At 44.3% G+C, this 25,345-nt stretch overlaps 1 protein-coding gene across 1 annotated transcript; it reads left to right on the plus strand.

The window, feature by feature from the left end:
* The first annotated feature begins 4,373 nt into the window (after positions 1 to 4,373).
* On the plus strand, positions 4,374 to 8,006 carry LOC134575912 (dual specificity phosphatase 29-like). The gene is made up of 3 exons (XM_063435362.1): positions 4,374 to 4,564; positions 6,247 to 6,464; positions 7,678 to 8,006. Exons 1-3 carry the CDS (start codon positions 4,446 to 4,448, stop codon positions 7,881 to 7,883), a joined length of 543 nt encoding a protein of 180 aa, XP_063291432.1. The 5' UTR covers positions 4,374 to 4,445; the 3' UTR covers positions 7,884 to 8,006.
* Positions 8,007 to 25,345: the final 17,339 nt, after the last annotated feature.

The raw sequence follows: 25,345 nt of genomic DNA on the forward strand, positions 1-25,345 counted from the left end.
CCCTTTCACCACTCCTTTTCATCCTAACGATGGAACCCTTCCTTCAGGGGATATGAGATAGATAAGACATTAATGGATTCCAGATTAACCAAGACGAATTTAAGATCTCAGCCTTTGCAGGTGATCTGCTATTCACACTGACGCCCCCTTCAACGTCCCTTCCTCCTCTAGTAGAAGAAATTTCTCAGTACAATAAGGTATCCAACTTTAAAGTTATTTTTTCCAAAAGTGAGATAATAACTCTCAAGTTAGAGGAACCATCCACCACCTCACTAAAGATTCTATTCCCTTTTGAGTGGGCCAAAAAAGCCATAACCTACATGGGGGTACGCTTGCTGAGAGATCTCACTAAGACGTACTGTCTCAATTTTGAACCTCTCCTCCATACAATAGACAAAGACCTCAAGGAATGGAACAAGCCACAATTCGACTGGCTGTGCTGTATAAATATCCTAAAAAATTTATATTCTACCCCAAATCCTGCCCATATAGATTCCTAGATCCTTCTTCACTAAAATCAGACAATTGTTCACTAAATTCGAGTGGGCACACAAACACCCTAGACTATCCTATAACTTATTGACACATCCAAAATCCCTGGGGGGGCTAGGAATGCCCAATTTAGGGCTCTACCACAGAGCAATTTTGCTCGCCAGGATATATGAATGGATCAACTCGTGACCCCAGACACAATGGGTGATCTTGGAGGACTCGTTCTTCCAAATACCACTATACACGATCCCGTGGCATAGGACGGGGACTATGTTCATTCTACAACACACTCCCCTCACCCTACCATCACGCCTACTCTTCACGTTTGGAACAACATCAGGAAATCGCCTTCCATAGCCCCATACCCCTCTCCCTTATATCCACTGACCAGTAACCTGCTCTTCCCACCTGGACTACACATGCGCTCATATGACTTTTTACTTGACCCTGGGATGACGTCATATCTCAGACTAACATTAGTACTAGCTCAATCAAGCTTCTCACCAACATGATGACTACAGTTCAACCATCAGCCCAACAAACATACAAATACACCCAACTGTCCCACTTTGTACTCTCCAGTGACAGACTTATCACAGGGTCTCGCGCATTCTCTATCTTTGAAACATATTGTGCACCCAGGTCCTTAAACGTAAACATTTATCCATACTCTACAAAATGTTGCAGGAGGAACACAAAGACCTACTACCACACTACACTACTTCCTGGTCTCAAGAACTAAACATCCACCTAACACGTAGGGAATGGGAAGTGGTGTTCAGACGAATACACAAGTCAACAGTGTGCAGTGCCATGCAAGAAAGTAATTATAAGCGGATATCTAGATGGTATTATACTCCCACAAAACTGCACAACCTCTTCCCTAACACGGTAGACACATGCTGGAGATGTAATCAACTGGGGGGCACAACTGCACATATTCAAGCATACTGGACAAGGATAACGTCAATGATTAACAGCATAGTGGGAAGTAATCTCACCCTCTCACCGACAACAATCTTATTCCTGCTACAACAATCCACATATCATAAACCTCAAAGGGTCCTGATTACCTACTTACTGACGGCAGCCAACCTTCTCATTCCGGCTAAATGGAAGAGTGTTCTTCCCCCGTCACCAAGGGAATGGATACAGAAGGTAGAGTCGATTAGATTGATGGAGGAAATCACAGCCTCCCTGTCCCATAAATACCATGAGATCCGTAGTATCACACTAATATGTTGCATATTTGAATTTACCTGTAGAAGCTGCATCTATCCATCTAAATCTGTATTACAATTCTTACATAGTGCTGCTGTGCACATTCAATAGACTCCATGATAGTGTAGCAATTTATGTATTTTACTGTGCATTCTGTACTGAATATCTCTAAACACATTGATATTGTTGAACTTTTTGTACTATACTATCTTTTACTATATATTGTTATTACCATTTTGTATTGTCTATCTTTAAACCCATGTCTAATTTACAATAAAAATAAAAAAAATTTTTTTTTAAAAAAGACTGTACGAAAAGCAAAAAAATAAATAAATAAAACGTTTAAACTGAAAGGAAATAACACAAAGAAGATATTAGTTAATTAAATAAACTCATGACCCATCAAATAAGAAGTAAAAACCAAAGAAAAATGTTACTTGCGCATTATCCCAAATCCCTATGCACATTTAAAGAACTAGAGGTTTTAGCCTTACAGCTGAAAGCCTTGACGTGGCAGATGAGCTTGAATGGTCATTGGAGCGATACTGAAAAATCTACAGTTATTTAAATGTGGGGAAGTTAAGATAGTGTGCAAGTAACTTTTTTCTCTGGTTTTTATTGTATGTATTGGGGTTGATATGTACTATAGTCATTGCTTCCACCAAGGAGTAGTGGAAGTTTGATTTAGTATATTTACATCAAATGAATTGTTGCCCATTTGGGTCTCTTCAGCAAGTTTTCACTAACCCTTATAGTGCAGTGCGAAAACGCAATGGGTAATTACTCTTTTTGAAATATTGTAGATAACAATAGGATTCCTTAAATATAAAACACAAAAGATGTATCTACAAAAATAAACAGACAATGACCAAATAGGCTAGTAGAAAAAATACACTTGGCAAGTTGAATTCAATGTTAAACTCAGAAGTCTAAGACGTAATACATGCTAAAATGCTAATCGGATATGATGGTAAATTTGCTGGTAAAATTTTTGGTAAAAAGTCTTCTTTTCTCAGGAATTCTCATGTATGTATGTATGTAAGAAAACAGTGAAAAAATATAGTTCAACACTGTTACCTAATCAACAAACTGCTTTATTATAACGCATTTACACAACAAAACATAGTTAAAAAGCCCATCAATATATCACTGAAGCTGGATCAATGTTAAAGTGCAAGTGCAGCATACATATGAACTTCCTTATCTCCAAATTAAAAACATGAAAATGGCATCAAAATTATAAAATAATGAACAATGAGGCACATATGACAGGCATTACTTGTTTCATCTCATGGGAGACTTCCTCTGGGGTATTAGAGTACTATATGTCCACAAGAATTGTAGCACGCTCAAGCATAAAGTCAGTCATATTTAAATGGATTGAAGCCCATCCTTGGATCGCCATCAGCCAACCCGGGGTTTCTCCTCAGCTGGAGTTACTTGCTCTTACAACGCTCTCAATTTCCTTTGCGCCAAAGTTCCATAGATCCAATTGGACATCCCTCGAGGAATGTGCGTTCCAATGATGTCATGATGTTTCATGTGTCTCTTACGGATGAGCGTTGTCTCGAGTCCAGACGGTTTAGTGGAAGGCTTGTGCATCCCACCGATACTGTCTCCTTCCCACAGAGTCCAAATGACTTTATGTATGATTACATGTATTATTACATTTTATGATTGGGACATTTTGAGTGCAAGAAGTCTTGTGATATTCCAGAAGGATGATGACCGAGTGTGGAAGGCAATTGCGTTCAACTTCGTTCCGACTCTTTTGAAATTAAAAACGTGTCTACACATATTTGGTACTGAAGAGGTTAAATACAAAAAATATTTTATTATGTCATATATGTTCAAAATCAAGCAGTCCATCGAATCTGAAAGAAAAGTGTTCACGTTAAAATCATGCATAATGCTTTAATTTGACGGTAGATTTCAACGATGACAAATAGCATGTTTCTGAACACTTGCAAAAGTCCGTAATTCTGGTTTCTAAGATAACATTAAATAATTAATTTGCAATACACCATACTGAAAGTATAATGACCTGCTATCCCCCCAGTGTTGCAAGGTAGCACCTCTTCATATTAAAACACATAATTTACCATAAAGGGAAGGGTGCTACTGGCCTTGAAGACAATGGGGCTTTGGCCCAATGTTAATAGGAAGGTTTAATTTATGGTTACAATGCCAATTTTCATATCTTGCTTAGGAACACAAGACTTCTTCCTCTGACTCTGCAGAAAAACAAATTAATTTAGCTAATGGACCTTTAAAGGGGTCAGGTATACAATATGATACGTCTCGTGCTCAGCTGCTAATATCATGTCCTAAGTAAGCATTTAAGGATCTCATTATCTTTCCGATACTAATTGCTTTCCTTATGTTTACAAATCTATATTATTTTGGTACTACTCTTTCGAGATTACTCTCCTTCTGGGATGAAAATCACACTACAGACTTTTAAACAAAGGCATATTTACAGTTTCCACATTTCCATATAGCAGAATAGCACAACAATTGTTAGCCTACAGCCCCCGGACAATTATAGAGACAATTACACAGTGTTTGAGTCTACGCCAGCCCCCTCCAACGCTTTCGGCTGAATATGATGGCAGCCCGTCAGCTGTTCCTTAACGTCAAGTGTCGCTGTAGTGAGAAAACACATATAAATAAGACGTAGCTGTCATTCCAGGAAATCTGCTACTGCTGGGTCTAGTAAAGTGACTCTGAAAATGAGGAGGCTGTGCCGGGATCCCCCATCTGTTTTACAGCTGGAAGCGTGGCTAGATGTCTACAAAGGAGATTTACACCACGTGGACCAAGTGTTCCCAAATCTGTACCTGGGGGACGTGTAAGTAGCATTAATACAAACAGCTAAAGGGTGTCACATAAAGCTTTTGTAAAAGAAATGGTCAGGGGGTCTCATACAGGTCAGGTCAGATATAATAAGGACTAACCAGATTAATAATGATCATCACAGAACCTGGCATTAAACAACTTAACTGCATGTACATTACATCAACACAGTTAACATATTATAGCATGAGCTGCATAAATTAGCTCATTGTGGGTATAGCAATCAAGAGAAATGTATTAATCAAGAAATAGTATCTATAGTTTGTATAAGTATACATTAAAATTGTTTAACAGTTTTCAAGATATTTTATATAATAAATGTAACTTGGCTTTTATATAATACATTGTAGCATTGGTTTTCTGTTCTAACTTACGTAGTGCATTGCTCAAAATACCAGCCGAGGAGGGGTCGGGTGAATGGTGGAAAACATGTTTAAGGAGCAAGTATTTTTCACAGGTATCTTAACCCCTTAAGAACACATGACATGTGTGACATGTCATGATTCCCTTTTATTCCAGAAGTTTGGTCCTTAAGAGGTTAAATGGATAGCCCATGAGGGATGATGACTTAATTTACCACAAACAAAGTAATTACATAAAAATATTTTTCAGCTACGGACATTGAGAACAGAATTGGGTCTGTGTGAATACGAACATACAACTTGGCCACCATGTCAACCAGAGCTGGCCACGTGCAAACAGCTTGTGAAGCTATTTTGCACAGATAGAAATAGGAACAGTGGCAACCAAATATAAACATTTTTGGAGTCTTTTTTTTTGTGTCTCCAGAATTAGAACACTCCAGACAGGAGAAAGATTGTTGATCCCACGTCAAGACTGTCCCATCAGATTCTGGACTGTTGGGATGGGAGATATACATTTCTGTTCAGCTATCAGCTTTCTATTAGAAATTGTAGTTTGTGGTATATTCCCAGCCATGATGAACTTACCTAATGAAAAAAACAAAACACAATTAAAGCTAGATTCACAAGGTAATGCGTAGAGTGACTTGGTTTTTCAAGGATGAAACTTATGGCCTTGCATGTCCACAGATGCAGTACATTCCATTGAAAGCGAGGAGACAGCCCGCACAAACCACTTAGAATAATATATGATATTATACGATGATGTCACCTGAAGCTGTAGAAAATAAAATGTAGCAGGAATGGAACTGATGCAGTGTCATAAAGTCAAACAAAACAGAGATAGACCAATGCAGAAGAAGAATATATTATTTTTTTTACAGAAATTACAGAATTCCGTATTGTGTAATCCAGGAAACTGGTTACAAAGAAAGTTAAGAAAATATATCATTTATGTCGATACTCAAACTATCTTTAAAAATCTTTGAACGAAATAAATTCTTAACAGAAAAATTTCACAGTTCATTACACTTTGCTGATTAGGCAATAGCTCAATTTGATCAAATTATTAAATCGGCAGCATTAATTAAATTCCTTTAAATAACCCTTAAAGGAAAAACTATTAAGTAATTAAAAATGATAGGGTATAAATTTTAATTTTTTCAATTATAATATACTTTTAACCTTCTTGTACCATTATTAGTTTTGCTACAAGCTATTAGACCACTGTAAAGAAAATAATAAGACTACTTACTAATCATTAAGATATTGATTAGTTTATATTGCCAGTAATCTTACTCTGCATTTTTAACAGAGTTATCGCTGAAGACAAGAGCAAACTGAAGAAAATGGGTATCACCCACATTCTGAATGTGGCTCATTCTGCTTGGGAGTGTAAAGGAGATGATATTGTGTATGGCCCTTATATACAGTACTATGGCATCACTGCGGAAGACTGTCCGGAGTTTAAAATCAGTACGTTTCTGCGGCCTGGAGCACAGTTTATTCACGAGGCTCTAAGTACACCCAATGGTGAGTATACATATGTAACCAAGGATCTCTTGTAATACTTAGATAGAGAGATAGACAGACAGATTTAGAAAAATCTAGAATATGTTTTTGCCTTTGGTTTGATTGAGAACCCAACATTATGATGTTGTTGATAGCACCAAAATATTCTATTTTGCTGATTTCTGAGAGCCAATTTCTGAGAGCCAAACCATGATTAGTAGCAGATCTTGTTGATGTGTCAATGCCATGGAATAACGTGGCTTGGTTTAGTAACGGTTTGTTCCCTTACCTGGGTCCCTGCTGGGCTCCTGTCTTTTTGGTAGCCGATGCAGTCACCACTCATTGGCTGGGAGAGTCAACTAACCACTTTCAGCCAATGAATGTAATTCTATGCAAAAAAAATAAATAAAATTGTAGTTAGTTCCGGTTTGGCTCATGACAACCCAGTGACGCTGCTAGAGATGCATTTACACCACTGGCGGCAGAGTGTGTTCATAACAAAATGTTGCACATGCAGAATCCAGGCACCATGACCACTTCAACTCACTGAAGTGGTCATGGTTCCTGTAGTAAACCTGTACCTGTTTTTATTTTAAATATTTTATATAAAATATATTACTGTATATAGAACTATTTTATATATTGTAATTTATTCAAGAAGTGTAAACTGTTATCTCACACAAAACTTAATTTTGGAAATGTTGCAGACACAAAGTTTAACCCCTTTGCTGCTGGAGGAGTAACTCCATCTCCGGCAGGGTCATTGGGACATCATTAGCCAGCCTGGTGGGGACCCACGGTACAGAACAAACTATTGCAAAACAGCTGCGCAGTATGCTCCATAACTAGAACAAGGCCAGACCTGCAGTGGTTATAATGCTTTCAGGGTTATTCACCAAAGGGAGAATTGAAAGTGAATTTCAGATTTAATGCCAGAGTAGCTGAATTGAAACATAGCTGACGTTGGCTATATTGACCTTAAATTTGAAATTGACTTTGAATTCTCACATTAGTGAATAACCCCGTTTAATTAACACTTTACTATATCCCATTTAAAGTTATCTATTGTGTACATATAGGTGCTCTATTACCAATTTTTCTCCCTCCTATAAAATATCAGAATAGGAGTTAGTCATTCCCCTTTGTGTGATTTAATGGATTGCTGATGTAAGGGAGTGTACATTTACTTACTGACTGATTTAGGAAGAGTTTCAGTAGCATTCTTACTTTTCAGGAAAGATTCTGGTCCACTGTGTGATGGGCAAGAGCCGATCAGCCACCCTGGTCCTTGCTTACCTAATGATTTACCAACAATTCACCCTGGAAGAAGCCATCCGCCATGTCTGCCGGTTCCGCTGCATTGCTCCAAATCGTGGCTTCCTAGAGCAGTTGAGACAGCTAGAAATGGAGTTGCAGTGCAGGCGATGTTGTATCCTCTGAAGGCTCAGGAGCATCTGGAATCTGAAAAATGGATGTAAATGTTATACCCTTTCTTTATCCAAGTGATATCTACAAGTCTTTTAGTGTTTCTCTCCAATATTGAGATTTATATTCATAATATCCCCTTTATTTATTTTTTTTTATTTTTTTTTTTAAACTTTTATTGTTTAAATTTTGCACTTGACATCATGTGAAAAGGATATAGGAGTCATACATCTCATAACATGTAATACTTTACAGTATGTACGAGTGGTACAGAGGTTTCAAACTTAAGGATAGTCTTAGCTTGACAAATTCCTAAAATACATTGTTGTCAGTTTAGAGAACAATACACAGCAGTTCAGTGAGGTATTAGAAGCAGTTTGTAACGGTGTGATAACGTATATATTAGGTAATCGTCTGAATGGCTCAAAGAAAACCCAAGTGGGTTAAGTATCGTGGAGTGGAGAACCATCAGAATCTTTAATATACTTGTCCCAGGGTGCCCAGGTATATGTGAACACATCGTAAGTGCCAGAGAAGGAGTGTGAGAGCTCATCCATTTGCCTAGAGGTGTCCACTTTGGTAATCCATTCCCTGATGGATGGGGGCTTGGTTTGTTTCCATTTGAGGGGGATTAGACTATTTGCTGCGGTAAGCAGATGATAGAGTAGGGTACGCATTGATTTTGGTAGAGGGGTGGGGAATAGCATGAATAGTAAGGCCTCAGGAGATTGTGGGATTGCGTAGCCCGTAATAAGTGTGATTATGGTGGTTATTTTGCACCAGTATGATTGTATTACATTGCAAAACCACCAGATGTGACCCGGGGTCCCTGCGTCAGTTTTGCATCTCCAGCATAGGTTGGATGCGTTCGGGAAGAACTTGCAAATTCTGGTTGGGGTGAAGTGCCATCTAGAAATGCGCTTATAGTTACTCTCTTGGGTTATAGTGTTGCTAGAGGACTTAAATGCATTTTTAAATATAGTTCTCCAATCGTCAGGTGAAATTGTGATCTTTAAGTCTTTTTCCCAAGATTTTGTGAATTCTGGGAGGTGAGCGTGGAGATCCGTCTGTAAACATTTATAGAACACGGTGATGTGTTTCTTTGTCATAGTCCCCAAAAAGGTTCTGGCTTCGAATGCTGTCAATGGTCTGCTACCTTGTGTGAGGGTAGGTTGAGTTTGTAGGAAGTGCATGAGTTGTGTGTATTTGTAACCTTGCATTGGTGTGTGCGTGGGCGTGGGGATTAGATCCGAAATAGGGACCATTCCCTGACTGTTTAGTACGTCTTTCAGGAGTAGTTGCTCCTGTTGGTTCCCGAAGTCTCGGTATGCATTCTGTGGAATGCCTGGTTTGAAGTGTGGGTTTCCTGTAATCGGGTACAATGGGGATGGATGCGGGGCAACATGGTCGGATTTCTTAATATTGTTCCAGTATCTTAGTGTAGGGATTAATGTCGGATGGTCTTTGTGGTTTGGGCGTACTAATTCCAGGCCTGAGGCATGCCATGGTAGCGTTCGAATGTGTACTTGTAGGCTGGTTGCTTCTATTTGTACCCACTGTTTCTGGTTGTAATTGTTAGTCCAATCGTAGATACGGGATAGGATGACTGCCTTATGGTATGTCTCTACGTCTGGTGCCCCCATGCCGCCTTGTGTTTTGTGTCTCGTTAAGTTTGTGTATTGAGTCCTTGGGTGTTTTCCTGCCCACAGAAAGTTAGAGAGGCAGTGCTTTACTGTCTTGAAGAATGAAGTTGGGATCTTTATGGGTAGTGTTTGTAAAATGTAAAGGAATTTCGGCAAGATGGCCATTTTCAAGATGTGTACTCTGCAGAGCCAGCTGAATTGAGGTTTGTTCCAGGTTCTTAGGTCTCTGTCAATGTTGGCCAATAGTGGGGGAAAGTTGAGGTCGTATGTTTTGTGTAAGGAGTTCGTCAATTGTATTCCCAGGTATCTTACGGAATTCTGTGGCCAGTGGAATGGGTATGTCTGTTGAAGTCTGGTCTCCAACCCCTTTGAAATATTCAAGGGGAGGATCTCACTCTTGCTACTATTTATTTTGTAGTTGGATACTAGGCCATATAGATCGATCTCTTGCAACAGGTGGGGTAGTGAGGTTTCTGGGTTTTTTATCGTGTATAGCAAATCATCTGCAAAGGCAGAAACTTTGTATTCCCGGTCGGCTATTTGTATGCCCTGGATATTCGGGTTGTTTCTGATCCCCTGAAGGAAGGGTTCTAGTGTTAGGATGAAAAGCAGGGGGGACAGAGGACATCCTTGTCTCGTGCCATTAGAGATATGGACTGTGTCTGAGAGTTGGCCATTGACCCTTATTTTTGCACCCGGCTTAGAGTAAATAGCTGAGAGCCACGACAGCCAATTGGGGCCGAAGCCCATGGCCTGCATTGTGGCTGTTAGCAGAGACCAGTCCACCCTGTCAAACGCCTTTTCGGCGTCGATTGTGAGGATAAGGCTCGGGTCCCCCTTCGTCTGTGCATGGTATATAAGGTTCAACACTTTGGTGGTATTATTTTTGGCTTCTCGCCCTGGCACGAACCCAGCTTGGTCGGGGTGAACTAGTCCCTGCAAGTATGGTTTGAGGCGGATAGCTAGTATCTTTGTAAAAATTTTAAGGTCAATATTTATTAGTGAAATGGGCCTGTAGCTGCCACATTCCGTTAGGTCCTTGCCTGGTTTGGGGATAAGTGTAATATGCGCTTCTAGTGTTTCTCGAGGCAGAGTGTGCCCATGGTTTAAGGAATTGAACGCCGCTAGGAACGGTTTGTTCAGGGTCTTGGAGAAAGTTTTGAAGTATTTGGCTGTAAAACCATCTGGCCCGGGACTCTTTCCTAGTGGTAGTTGTCTTATAATCATGGAGACTTCTTCTGATGTGAGTGGAGAGTCTAGTATTTGCCTAGCGTTTGGAGGGATTGTCTGGGCTAGTCTTTTTGCGAGGAAATTTTGGATGGCTTCCTGATCTGGTGGTTGGGATCTTAGGTTATATAGGTTTGAGTAATAGGAGTGGAATTCTCTCATTATGTCTGGCAGTAAGTGGGTTATTGTCCCTGAGGATTTTTTAATGTGGGTTATGTACGTTAGTTGCCTCTCTTTTTGTATCGCCCTGGCCAACATGCGGCCGCATTTTCCGCTTTGGGTGTAGTACTTGTGTCTAGTATATAGGAGCGACCGTTGAATTTTCGTATTCAGAAGTGTTTGGAGGGTGGAGCGCTTGTCTATGAGTTCTTTATATGTATCTAGGATCGTGTGCCTTTTGTGAGCATTTTCTAAGCGTCTAATGTCCTCCGTGAGAGAGGTAATTTGGGCCTCCCTCGCTTTCTTGTGCCTGGATGCAAGGGCAATTATGTGTCCCCGTACAACGGCTTTATGGGCCTCCCAGATTACTGTGGGTGAAACCGAAGGTGTGCTGTTCTCTTCAAAGTAGTTATTGAGCGTCTCCTGTATTTGGGCAACATGTATTGGGTCGTTGAGTAATGAGTCGTTAAGTTTCCATTGTGATCTAGATGGGAACAGGTTAGGTATCTGGACAGACATAGATAAGGGACCATGGTCGGACCACGTAATGGGGCCGTACTCGCAGGAACGTATGAGGTGTAGGTGTCTGTGTTGCAGGAAGAACATGTCTAGTCTTGAGTATGTGTGCTGAACCGCTGAGAAGAAGGAGTAGTCCCGGGAGGTGGGGTGTGTTATTCGCCAACAGTCAAAAAGGTGACAATTGTCTAGGATTTGAACGATTCTAGATCTGGAGGTCGCATTGTATTTAGTGGACTTGGAAGTTGTGTCTAAGTCAGAATCTAGGGAGATGTTGAAGTCTCCCCCCAGTATGAGGATCCCTTCCGTGGTTTTGTCCACTGCGTTCAGATATTTGCGTGTATGTTTGCATTGTTTGCTATTAGGAAGGTATAAGTTGGCAAGTGTCACTACGGTGTTCCCTATCTTACCTTTGACTATCAAAAGCCTACCTTCTGAGACTGAGTGGTGTGATAGGTACGTGAAGGGTACGTGTTTCCCTATCAGAATGGCTACCCCTTTAGATTTGGAGCTTTCATAATTGCTAAAATATCCTGTTGGGTAGTGTTTATTGCGAAGGGTTGGGGCTGAGTTAGCTTTAAAATGCGTTTCTTATAATATCCCCTTTAATGTTCTTCCCCGATGCAGAACTCACCATAATTAGAAACAATTTATTAACTTGCCAACATTTATGCATACGACCAAACTGTTCAGGAAGGCTAGGATTTCTTTTTAAAGAAATTAAAAGTGTCTCATTCACATGGATGCATTAAACTAATAATGCAATGACTATTTGCAAAATAGGATTTCAAGATTTACAAAGTGTGGTTCCAATGAAATTTGGAACCGTATGCATCTGGCAGGATGCACATTCACACATAATCATTCACTTGCTTTCATGAAAGTGAATGGTAATTTAAAGTACTATTTGCCCGCTGACAGCGCTAGCAGTGTGACGGAGCTCCAGTACTCCGACCGAGTACGTAGTTATCAGGGACCCTGGAGCACTTCAGATCCAGTCGCCGAGGTTTGACTGGGATCCCTGAGGGCCTTTTCCAACCTGAACCAGGCTATTGTGTATATAGCCCTGGACACACTTTCCATCAGCAAATTTCCCAAACACTAGATGTCACTTGGTGAAGGTTAAAAAAGCAACTAACTTTACTAGACATAGCACACATATCTTAAACCCCCAACAGCCTCATTTACATACACTAGGGTTCATAGAGCACTATAGTACAAGGAAGAGTGGGGTCAGACAATAGCATTCCTGATGGGAGATTGAGGAGGGACAAAGCAGCTAGTTTAAACTGGTCTGACAGTGTCCCTGGGACAACGCCCTGCTGGGAAAACAATGGGACAGGAAAAAGGGGGCGGGGGAGAGGCACAGACAAGCAATACATTAAACATACATATGCTGCACTAATACTGGGAACAGGGTGACCAAAACACAAGAGGAATCTGGGGACCTACATATAGTGTCTGTCTTCCATCCCCAGTGACGGTGACTACCGTCATGAGCAGCTAGCAGGCAAATAGTTAAATAAATTTAAAAAAAAACTTGTTATCCAGAGGGTTAATTTGCTAACAGCCGCCACATTTAAAAGTAAAAATTATTTCTAACAAAAATGTATAAATATAACTCCTACAGGCTCACACAGACCCCCATATTATTGTAAGGAAGGTTTCAAATCTCTATATGCCCCACTTGCCATGCGGTGGGTGGAAGCATATTTCATATTAATTTAAAACTAGCGTCTTGGTGAGTGCCGTTAGAAAGGCCCAATGGGGGCCTGTAAACTTACTGGGTAGGGGCGATATGGTCCCCCAATATCCACACCTGTGGGGCTAATTTATAAAATAATGGGAGGACATGGTTAAGACCCCCACCCCATGGTTAGCGGGAGCTATTATAATATTCATCTAGTGTCCCCCCCAGTTCCCCACCCATAATGGCGGGTTGGGGCCCTAGTATTAATAGTAATTGGGGAAGACCTAATTGCAATGCCAATTCCTAACCCAGAACCTGAGAGTGAGAGTGGTACATGTGGACTGCACCTGTCAAGGGTGTAGACCAGACACTAAAACCAACAGATTACCGGGGATCAACTTTTCCCCTTCACTGACCCAAAGTAAGGAAGATGAAGCGGTAATAAACACCACACCAATGTCCCAATCCCACTGCATTACACCTCTACGTCCCATACTACACCTCCAACTACCCAACTACAGCGCCTATTCTCTATACTCCAGTACCTATCCCCCTACACTACAGTCCCTATCCATCTTCAATGCAGTACCGACCCTTCCCTCTACCCTACAATGCCCGTGCTCCTTTACAATACAGTTCCTATCCCACCTACACTACAGATTCTATACCTCTACACTATCCATCTACGATGCAGTACCTATTTTCCCCCTCAATTCCTGTCCTCCTCTAAAATACAGCTCCTATCCAACCTACACTACAGATCCATCCTCCCGTGCCACAGCCTCTATCCCCCACACCTATCCCCCCTATCTTATTCAATGATTCATCCCATATCCCCCTCTACCTATACATCTCTTCCTCCCGAGTCCTCACACTGTAGATGTATCCTCCCACACAGCATCCCCTATCTCTGCACACTACAGCCAGGGCCGGCCTTAGGGGTGTGCGAGCTGTGCGGCCGCACAGGGCGCCATGGTGCAGGGGGCGCCCTGCGGCCGCATAGCTCACACGGCATGTCTGTTAGCCGCAATGCTAACAAGACATTTGCCTTGGGCGGCATTTTCAAATGCCCAAGGCAAATGTCTTGTTAGCCTTGCGGCTAACAGACATGCCTGGCTGCTGGGCGGTCGGGCGGCGCTGGCGGGCGGCTGGCGAGGGAGCACTTCCTCTGAGCTGTATGCTCAGCTCCCTCGCGCGCCGCAGAGTGAGGCTGGGAGCCGGAATATGACATCATATTCCGGCTCCCAGCCTCACTCTGCAGCGCGCGAGGGAGCTGAGCATACAGCTCAGAGGAAGTGCTCCCTCGCCAGCCGCCCGACCGCCCAGCAGCCACTGGACCACCATGGAAGGAAGAGACCCCCCCCCCCCCAGCATTCCCAAAGGTAAGGAGGCTGGGGGGGGTCTAAATAAATGTTAAAAAATGTGTTAATGTGGGTGAGTGTGTGTGTCTGTTAGTGTGTGTGTGTGTATGTTAGTGTGTGTGAGTCTGTTAGTGTGTGTGTGTGTGTATGTTAGTGTGTGTCTGTGTCTGTTAGTGTGTGTCTGTGAGTGTGTTTGTCTGTTAGTGAGTGTGTGTGTGGCTGTCTGCCTGTGTGTGTCTGTTTGGCTGTGTGTGTGTGTGAGACTGTCTGCGCGTGTGTGTGTGTGACTGCGCGTGTGTGTGTGTGACTGTCTGCGCGTGTGTGACTGTCTGCGTGTGTGTGTGACTGTCTGCGCGCGTGTGTGTGTGACTGTCTGCGCGCGTGTGTGTGTGACTGTCTGCGTGCGTGTGTGTGTGACAGGGTGTGTGGGAAGGGGTAAGGAGTGGGGGAGGGGGGACGGGAAGGGGGGGCGCTGTGAAGATTTTTTGCACAGGGCGCCCAAATGCCTAAGGCCGGCCCTGACTACAGCCCTCCCTATCTCTGCACACTACAACCCCTAAACCTCCATACACTACAGCTCCATTCTCCCACATAACACACAAACTATAGTCCACATCCCAACTCATGCATACACTCAATCCCTTTTTCAAATATTTCCTTGAGATGCCCACTTTGGAAGAGGCATGCATGTCATTGGTGATGACAAAATGCATTTAAAGTGAATTTCAAATTTAAAACCAAAGTTGCCAAACTGAAACATAGCCGACTTAGAGAATATTTAAAGTGTGGCTCTTTTGGTCTTAAATTTTAAATTAAAGGACCATCAAACAATCAGGGATATAGACTGGGGGCTTATCTCTTGACACCTCAGGGTCTTGCTCTGCCTCTGCTGCCACTTACTGCCTGTCGCACACCCAACTTCTATCTCATTGCTTAAGAAGCATATCAGCACCTTCTCCATTGCACTTGCACAAATACGTGTTTTTTTTTTTAATGCCAGCTGAAAGGAGGCATTGAAAAAGGAGTGAAAGGAGAGATGGGTGTCACTCCATTGATCTAATCTTCTAGTTAACTACAAGCTTACCATAGTAAAAAGGCAAACAGGAGAACGCCAGGGTTAGGGTTCTCCTGCTTTTCACCTGCCACTCATTCACACTTCTTTGGTATGCATTGTACAACACTGGATAAGCAACAAAAATGTAACTTTCAATGTTTTATTTTCAATGTATTTATATAAAAATTTAATATAAACCCATGTGGTCTAATGTAAATATACTTTGTTTTAAAGTTCTGTTAGCAATAAAAACATAAATATATATTTAACACCATAAGAGCATGTGTATTCTCATCTTTCCTAGGATGATTTATATGAATTCTGAAAGGGTAGGATCCAAGATGTATGACATGAAGTGTGTCCCAGAGTGGGCAAATATGCTCAAGGCATGGTCTGGGGGTACCAAGGAGAAGTCAGTGTTACTTCCTAGTCAGGGCCGGTGCAATGATTTTTGCCGCCCTTGGTAAAATAAAGATTTGCCGCCCCCCCCAATTTGCGCTGCCCACCATGTGACATCACAATGCCCCACCCATATGATCTGTCATATGAACCAACGCCAGTGCTGCACACAGTGTGTGTTTACATTAAAAAGCCTGCAGGGACAGGCTATAGACACCAGAACCACTACATTAAGCCGCAATGGTTCTGTGAACAATACTGTGAGGTAAATTAGAAATTAGTGTCACTAATAATATACTAGATTGCCTACTTACAACCAGATGAGGATGATGGTGGGCTCTGGCCGCAGTCTGGCTCCACTGGTCTAGTGTAGAACAGGCTCTCTGGCTCTCTATGGTCACAAAAATCAATGTTCTGGGGGAACGGGAAGCAGCTTTTTTAGGTCCCTTTATACAGCTCAAGATCTGGGCCCCCATGGCCTTACGGTAAATATGCCCATAAGGCCCTCCCATAGATGATCTAATGTGTGTGCTTATGGAATGTAGAGTATAGGGATACCAGTTTGTGTAGGCAACGCAGTGTGTGTGTGAAGTGGATGCAGTGTGTTTTTGTGTAAAGGATAGAAAGCAGTGTGTGTTTGTGTGTAAGGGATGCATTGTGTAAATCTGTTTATGTGTAAGGGAAGCATGGTGTGTTTCTGTGTGTGTATAGGGATGCATTGTGTGTGTGTGTATTGTGAAAGAGAGTTTGTGGGGTAGGACAGGGGCTGAGAGGGGAGCAGAATAAATATATATTTTTTTTTGGGGGGGGGGGTTGCGTCTTACATCTCCCTTTAGTGTATCTCTTGCAAGCCCCTTGTTTGTCTCTTATCCCCCCTCTTGTATGTCTCCTCCCAACTTCTTTGTGTGTCTTACTCCCCCCAGCCCATTTGTGTGTCTCTTTCTCCCCTACCAGCACTTTTGTGCTTCTCTTTCCCCCTTTCCATAGCCTCTCTGTGTGTCTTCCACTCCCCTGTCCCTTAATAATCTCTTTCACTCCCACCCATCCCTTGGTGGTCTCCTCTTTTCCCCTGTCCCTTAGAGCTTTCCCCTCTTGTCCCTTACTGGTCTTCCCTCCTGTCCTCTAGTGCTCTCTCCTACCCTTTTCTTTTCTTTCCCCGCTTGGTGGTCTCTCCTCTCCTCACCTGTCCGTTAGGGGTCTCTTCTCTCCCCCACCACATTGGTGGTCTCTCCTCTCCCCTCTCCCCCCCTTGGTGGTCTCTCCTCTCCCCCCCCCCCCACCCCTAGTGGTCTCTCCTCTCCCCCCCCCCTCGTGGTCTCACCTCTCCCTCACCCACCCCAGGTGTTCTCTCCCTTCCCCCTCTCCTGGTGCTCTCTCCTCTCCCTCCCCTGGTGGTCTCTCCTTCACCCCTCCTCCCCTGGTGGACTCTCCACTCTCCCCCCCCTCCCCAGGTGGTCTCTCCCCTCCCCCTCCCAGGTGGTCTCTCCTTCCCTCTCTCACGCTACCCTTAGGAACTGGCAGGAGGGAGCGCTGTGCGCTTCCCTCCTGCTGATCCCTCATATATTGCGCTCCCAGGCAGTGCTCTATAGAGCGCTCAGGTGGCTGCAGCATGAGGGAAACTGGCGCTCCTGGCGGTGCCCCTTCCCTTCGCCTACCATGTGTCTTGCGAGAAATTATCAATCAGAGCGTTGCCACGGGTTACCACGGCAACACTCAGACTGAGTCTGGCAAGATTCATGGTCTGACACTCTGCGGAGCTGCAGACCGGATATTGTGGCCACCGGACCACCAGGGAGCCCACCGGACCACCAGGGAGCCCACCAGACCACCAGGGAGCCCACTAGACCACCAGGGAATTAAGGTATTTAGTCCGTCCTGGCCCCCCCCTCCATCCCTCACACTATCACCCCCCTCCCCATCACCTCCTCGCACCATTACCCCCTTTCACATCATCAACCCCTCCCTAGCACCATCACCCCCCTCCCTCACACCATTATCTACTATACAAGCACACACACTGCATCCACTATACAAACACACACAGGTATATGTGTATCTGTATGTGTCAGTGTGTGTATGTGTATCTGTTTGTGTGTCTGTGTTTGCATCAGTGTGTCTGTATGTGTGTGTCTCTATCTGTATGTGTATCTCTGTCTGTGTGTCTGTATGTGTCAGTGTTTGTCTATATATGTGTATGACTGTATTTCTATGTAACTGCATGTGTGTACCTATGTGTCTGTGTATGTGTGCCAGTGTGTGTATATGTGAGTATATGTGTATTTGTGTATGTATTTCAGCATTTTGCCTACATTACACACAAATACAACCCTGCATTCAAATGTCAACACTACATAAAAGAGTGCCAAATATAGGATCTGCCAAATGCTCCAGGTACGCCCCTGGTAGGATCAATAAAGATGTAGAATTCTCTACTCAAAGAGACTGTCTTATCAGATTCTACTGGTAATTTAAGAAAAAAAGGCCTGGATGGGTTTTTTTTGGGCAACAACAGAATATTCAAGGGTATAATTAATATGTACTTTCCCCTTTTTGTAGCTAATAGGAAATTGCTTCAATTTGTTTTTGTTTGCCTTCTTTTGGATCAGCAGCACAGGAATGGGTTTTAAAATTCAACTTTTTTTTTTCATAGTGTGTTCAATTGTTTATTCTTTAGTGCCAATATTACAATATTACATATAAGGCATTGGAGGAAGTTTAGAGACAGACTGTGCAATAGAAAAAAATATGTTTATACTGGAGAAGAGGCCCCTGGAAAGAGTTATGATAACTATATACAAAAAATAGTTAAGGTCAAAGTGTTCCCTCAGAATCTGTTTAACACAGCTTCATGGAGGACATAAGGTTCTCACCTGAGAATTAAAGGGACACTATAGTGACCAGAGCAACTACATCTTATTGAATTTGTTCTGGTGAGTAGAATCATTCATTTCAGGCTTTTTGCTGCAAATACTTTCTTTTCAGAGAAAATGCAGTGTTTACATTACAGCCTAGTGATAACTCCACTGGTCACTCTTCAGATAGCTGCTAGAGAAGCTTCCTAAGGCAGTGCTGCACAGTGACTTGTTTGACTTGTGCTGGCTCTGCACCTGATCTGCCTTCTTGACTGTCTCAGCCAATCCAATGTGGAAGCATTGTGATTGGCACCGCCTACCACTTCTGATGATGTCAACAGACAGGGGCAGCAGCTGTAGACTTGAATACAAATAAGACTTTACCTTGTTTAGGGAGGCAAAAGGGGGACAGGGGGGCTAGATGGTGGTTTGAACACTATCGGGCCAGGAATACCTGTTTGTGTTCCTGACCCTATAGTGTTCCTTTAAGAAAAAAAAGATTTTAATTTAAATGAAAGAGGTTGATATATAAACGCAGAATTATAATTTTATATAATTTAAAGCTTAACCCCTTAAGGATCAAACTTCTGGAATAAAAGGGAATCCTGACATGTCACACATGTCATGTGTCCTTAAGGAGTTAAACAGACACTCTAAGCACCAAACAACTTTAGCTTAATAAAGCAGTTTTGGTGTATAGATCATGACCCTGCAGTCTCACTGCTCGATTCTCTGCCATTTAGGTTAAATCACTTTTGTTTCATTAATGCAGCCCTCCCATCTGTGTCTTATTGAGGGTTATGGGTGCCCAAGGCTCGGTGGTGCAAGTGGGAAGTCAGGGCTAGCCCATCGTAAAACTGGTCATGTTAGAAAGTGTCAGAATACACAGTGCATCGCAGTTTGCTGCATAGCCTAAGCTCCGTCAGAGTGTCCATGATGACCCCTGTCCACCACCAAAAACGCCTTTAATGTGGACTTAAGCATCAGAACTGGATCATGGAGCAATGGAAGAAGGTTGCTTGGTCTGATGCATGTTTTCTTTTAGATCAGGTTGATGGCCGTGTGCATGTGCATCGTTTACCTGGGATGCATGATGGGAAGATGGCAGCCCGTAGGAGGCAGTGTTGTGTTCTGGGCAATGTTCTGCTGGGAAACCTTGGGTCCTGGCATTCATGTGAATGTCACTTTGACACGAACCACCTACTTAGAGATTGTTGCAGACCACATACAGCTCTTCACGGCAATGGTGTTCCTTAATTGCAGTGACCTCTTTCAGCAGGATAATGCACCATGCCACATTGCAAACATTGCTCAAGAATGGTTTAAGGAATGTGACAAAGAGTTCAAGGTCTTGCCTCAGCCTCCAAATTCCCCAGATCTCAATCCAATTGAGCCTCTGTGGGATGTGCTGGAACATCAAATCCGATCCAAGGAGGCCCCACCTCGCAACTTGTAAGACTTAACGGATCTGCTGCTAATGTCTTGGTGTGTCTTAGAGTGGCCTTTTATTGTGGCCAGCCTAAGGCACACCTGTGCAATAATCATGCTGTTTAATCAGCATCTTGATATGCCACACCTGTGAGGTGGATGGATTATCTCGGCAAAGGAGAAGTGCTTACTAACACAGATTTAGACAGATTTGTGAACAAAATTTGAGAGAAATAGGCTTTTGTGTACATAGAAAAAGTCTCAGATCTTTGAGTTCAACTCATGAAAAATGATGGCAAAAACAAAAGTGTTGCGTTTATAATTTAGTTTAGTGTAAATTAACCTGGTCACAAACCCCTGTTTTTCAAGCAGACAACCTGGTTACTTCCTGGTAAGGTAAGTTCAGTGGCCTTGCAAAGCCTTCTTAGTGAGCTGCCTTGGGAAATCTGTGATTGGAGAGCCACAGGAAGACTGGGCAGGGTTAGAAGGGGAGGGCTTGTAAAGGCTGCAGATAAGAAAACTACAGGTTTTGCAAATTGTTTTTAGATGTACCGCCGATTAAATTTCTTACTCCAAATACATAATAATCAAATTTTTTCAACATAGTCATTGCAAAAACAGCTGATACTGTGAAGCCATTAGGTCAGGCAGTGTTGTAGCCATATCAGCACAGTCATAGTCCTTAGTCATAGCCATCAGCAAGGTTCAGCTGAACCCAAAAGTGATAGGGAATAAAGTCTGTGGACCCGAAAAAATTTGTATTATTTTTTTTTTAAATTCTGCTTTGGTATTTAAAAATGTTAATGTATCACCCTGCACAAGTCTAGAAATAATGCAGAACGGGAAATGAGACTCATAGATGAAAAAGTGGACAGACATACACAGGGAAAGAAAAAACGGGTCGCAAGAGTATTCTGAGAACGGACAGCAACTGAAATAGCCTGCCCTTCGGTAGGTCCCCGCTCAGAACTCAAGCTGGTTTTAGCTCATCTTGTGCCATTACAGAGAGAACATATCTGAAGCATATCAGACTGGTCCCACCCATACGGGTAGTCCAGATCCGAATTGCCAGCAAGTTCTCTCTGCACGAGAGATACAGCAACCCCAGACGATCGTTTCAGCCTTGTTAGGCATCATCAGTGAGGCATAGCTAATATCTCTCTAGGCACCGTGAGCAAGGGGTCCACGTCTGGATTACCCTTTAAACTTATGGAGAGAAAAAACGGGTCGCAAGAGTATTCTGAGAACGGACAGCAACTGAAATAGCCTGCCCTTCGGTAGGTCCCCGCTCAGAACTCAAGCTGGTTTTAGCTCATCTTGTGCCATTACAGAGAGAACATATCTGAAGCATATCAGACTGGTCCCACCCATACGGGTAGTCCAGATCCGAAATGCCAGCAAGTTCTCTCTGCACGAGAGATACAGCAACCCCAGACGATCGTTTCAGCCTTGTTAGGCATCATCAGTGAGGCATAGCTAATATCTCTCTAGGCACCGTGAGCAAGGGGTCCACGTCTGGATTACCCTTTAAACTTATGGAGAGAAAAAACGGGTCGCAAGAGTATTCTGAGAACGGACAGCAACTGAAATAGCCTGCCCTTCGGTAGGTCCCCGCTCAGAACTCAAGCTGGTTTTAGCTCATCTTGTGCCATTACAGAGAGAACCTATCTGAAGCATATCAGACTGGTCCCACCCATACGGGTAGTCCAGATCCGAAATGCCAGCAAGTTCTCTCTGCACGAGAGATACAGCAACCCCAGACGATCGTTTCAGCCTTGTTAGGCATCATCAGTGAGGCATAGCTAATATCTCTCTAGGCACCGTGAGCAAGGGGTCCACGTCTGGATTACCCTTTAAACTTATGGAGAGAAAAAACGGGTCGCAAGAGTATTCTGAGAACGGACAGCAACTGAAATAGCCTGCCCTTCGGTAGGTCCCCGCTCAGAACTCAAGCTGGTTTTAGCTCATCTTGTGCCATTACAGAGAGAACATATCTGAAGCATATCAGACTGGTCCCACCCATACGGGTAGTCCAGATCCGAAATGCCAGCAAGTTCTCTCTGCACGAGAGATACAGCAACCCCAGACGATCGTTTCAGCCTTGTTAGGCATCATCAGTGAGGCATAGCTAATATCTCTCTAGGCACCGTGAGCAAGGGGTCCACGTCTGGATTACCCTTTAAACTTATGGAGAGAATAAACGGGTCGCAAGAGTATTCTGAGAACGGACAGCAACTGAAATAGCCTGCCCTTCGGTAGGTCCCCGCTCAGAACTCAAGCTGGTTTTAGCTCATCTTGTGCCATTACAGAGAGAACATATCTGAAGCATATCAGACTGGTCCCACCCATACGGGTAGTCCAGATCCGAAATGCCAGCAAGTTCTCTCTGCACGAGAGATACAGCAACCCCAGACGATCGTTTCAGCCTTGTTAGGCATCATCAGTGAGGCATAGCTAATATCTCTCTAGGCACCGTGAGCAAGGGGTCCACGTCTGGATTACCCTTTAAACTTATGGAGAGAAAAAACGGGTCGCAAGAGTATTCTGAGAACGGACAGCAACTGAAATAGCCTGCCCTTCGGTAGGTCCCCGCTCAGAACTCAAGCTGGTTTTAGCTCATCTTGCGCCATTACAGAGAGAACATATCTGAAGCATATCAGACTGGTCCCACCCATACGGGTAGTCCAGATCCGAAATGCCAGCAAGTTCTCTCTGCACGAGAGATACAGCAACCCCAGACGATCGTTTCAGCCTTGTTAGGCATCATCAGTGAGGCATAGCTAATATCTCTCTAGGCACCGTGAGCAAGGGGTCCACGTCTGGATTACCCTTTAAACTTATGGAGAGAAAAAACGGGTCGCAAGAGTATTCTGAGAACGGACAGCAACTGAAATAGCCTGCCCTTCGGTAGGTCCCCGCTCAGAACTCAAGCTGGTTTTAGCTCATCTTGTGCCATTACAGAGAGAACATATTTGAAGCATATCAGACTGGTCCCACCCATACGGGTAGTCCAGATCCGAAATGCCAGCAAGTTCTCTCTGCACGAGAGATACAGCAACCCCAGACGATCGTTTCAGCCTTGTTAGGCATCACAGGGAATGATTAAGGGAATACTCCAGTTTCCATAACAACCTCATCTAAATTAAGTTGTTATGGTGCTAGGAAGTCCCCAGCACACGCTTACCTTAAGGGGTTAAACTGTTCTCGAACAGTTTAACCCCAAAATGGCTTCTGTGCCGTTCTGGTACCCCAGACGGCATTCAGCTTCTGGAACACGGAATACTGCCAGGCAAGGGTGCCGCTGATTAGCTAGATCTTTCAGCTGACGCTCTAATCAGTAGTTCCTCATTTATATAAAAAGTACTTTTCTTGTCTTGACTGTCTGGGCTATTCACTAATGTCCAAATGTCCCCAGTTTAAATTATCATAATAATCTGAAACTATCTGGGGGCATTCAGACACCAAAGTTCAGACATTCTTTTCTAGATCTCTCAAAACATTCTCCGAATTAGATTGTAACCCTATGGAACAAGCGCAGCTTAGTGGAATATGGGCTTGACAGAGCTAGGAGGCGGGAATGGGGGCAAGGCCCCATTTTAGAAGCAGGCACTTTTAATCTGCTTACCTAGCCTACGTTGTGTGCAATTTCAGCCTGCAGCTTGGGCCTGGTAGGTTTTATGCCTTCTTTTGCTGCAAGTTAAATGCCCAGAGGATGGATCCAGTGGAGCAGCTTCTGGCTGAAGTGAGAGCAGCAGCGCGAGATCGTGGAGCAGTATGGGTGCAGGAGCGCCTTGGACCGGCCCTGGCGAGGATCCGTAACGGCGGCTGGACCGGCCGCCTGGCGCGGAGGAGAAGACCGCCACAGAGGCTTAGCCTGGGCCGAGATGTCAGGCCCACCGGCGGAGATGGTGCAGTGGCGGCAGATCGGAGCCGCAAGGTCGGAGGCCCGCGCATGGGACGTGGAAGCACGCGGCCGGGGGAAGCCGGGTGAGACACTGGCTCTGCTGCGACCGGCAGGGGGAGCCCAGGACTGCTGATCACGGGGCCGCGCTTCAGAGGTACAGGGTGGCAACGAAGGGTCCCTGGCAAGGCCGGTGGGCCGGGCTGGTCGCACTTTTGGGAGCAAGGAGGTACGGCCCGGGAGGTGTGAACGGCGTGGTAGACGCCAGTCTCAGAGGAAGGCGGGCTTGTCCAGGGAAGTGTGGCCCCCAGCAGATCCAGGAGCATGAGGGGGAGCCCGGCGAGCTCTGAGGTAGACAGCCTGGGGTCGGTTGGCAGCAGTGCCCCATGTGATTCCCACTCGCGGTCTGGACACCGGTCAGACGCTGCTGAATCTTCCGGGGGCTGTTTGGCAAGTTCATGGTCGGAGTCCTGCGGGAGTTTCCATAGTTATACGATCCGAAGTCGTAGCCTCAGGGGTGGATTCGGCGGAGCCTCAGGTGTTTGCAGCGGGGTGGCCAGGAGAGAGGGCGGGGTGGCCAGGAGAGAGGGCGGGATGCCTCGGGGCCCGGCAGCCGATCCCAAGGTCACGGCAGGGGGGTCTCTGGTGAACGGTGCACCCTGCCCAGGAATGTCTCTTCTCATTGCAGGTCACGGAGCCGATCTTCTTCGCGGCGATCAAGACATCAGGTGGATTGCCTGGTTGGCGGAGTGTATGCACGGGTGGTAAGCCCTGGCCCCGTCGGATCCGGTAAGGCAGCGAGTTGATGAGTTAGACACTACACAGCACTCACATGGTTTTATTGAATCACTACAATCTTTAATTGACTCCTGGGGCCAGTGTGGATCTACAAAAGGAGATGTAGCTAAGGTGTGGGCTCCGGGTTCTGGTTTGTCGGGTGCGGGGAGCTCCGGCGGGCGCTCCGAGTCGAGTGCTGGGGCGACAGCAACAGCAAGGGTAGAGGTGGCAGCTGAGACGACTGCGGTAGCCTCGGAATTCGGTATTGAGAGGGCAGAACTGTCCAGCGGCATTCCTGATGCAGGGCGGCAGCAAGCATACGCATCCTTCGCGGGCCCGTTGAAGGTGCATTTGAAGCTGAAGGTGAAGGAGAAAATATGGAAAGGTAAGTTGTGCAAAATCTTCTCGCTCATGCCGCTGGAGGACTGCTTGGACCTCAAGGAGGAGGACAAGAAGGACGCAAAGAAGGA

Source organism: Pelobates fuscus, chromosome 10 (genome assembly GCF_036172605.1).
Source record: "Pelobates fuscus isolate aPelFus1 chromosome 10, aPelFus1.pri, whole genome shotgun sequence".
NCBI lineage: Eukaryota > Metazoa > Chordata > Amphibia > Anura > Pelobatidae > Pelobates > Pelobates fuscus.

What these genes read in the sequence shown, in the direction of transcription:
- LOC134575912 (XM_063435362.1), top strand. Translation starts at nt 4,446, where the DNA reads ATGAGGAGGCTGTGCCGGGATCCCCCATCTGTTTTACAGCTGGAAGCG. An exon ending in AATCTGTACCTGGGGGACGT is followed by an intron (nt 4,565 to 6,246) that starts GTAAGTAGCATT and finishes CATTTTTAACAG; the next exon opens with AGTTATCGCTGAAGACAAGA. An exon ending in GGCTCTAAGTACACCCAATG is followed by an intron (nt 6,465 to 7,677) that starts GTGAGTATACAT and finishes CTTACTTTTCAG; the next exon opens with GAAAGATTCTGGTCCACTGT.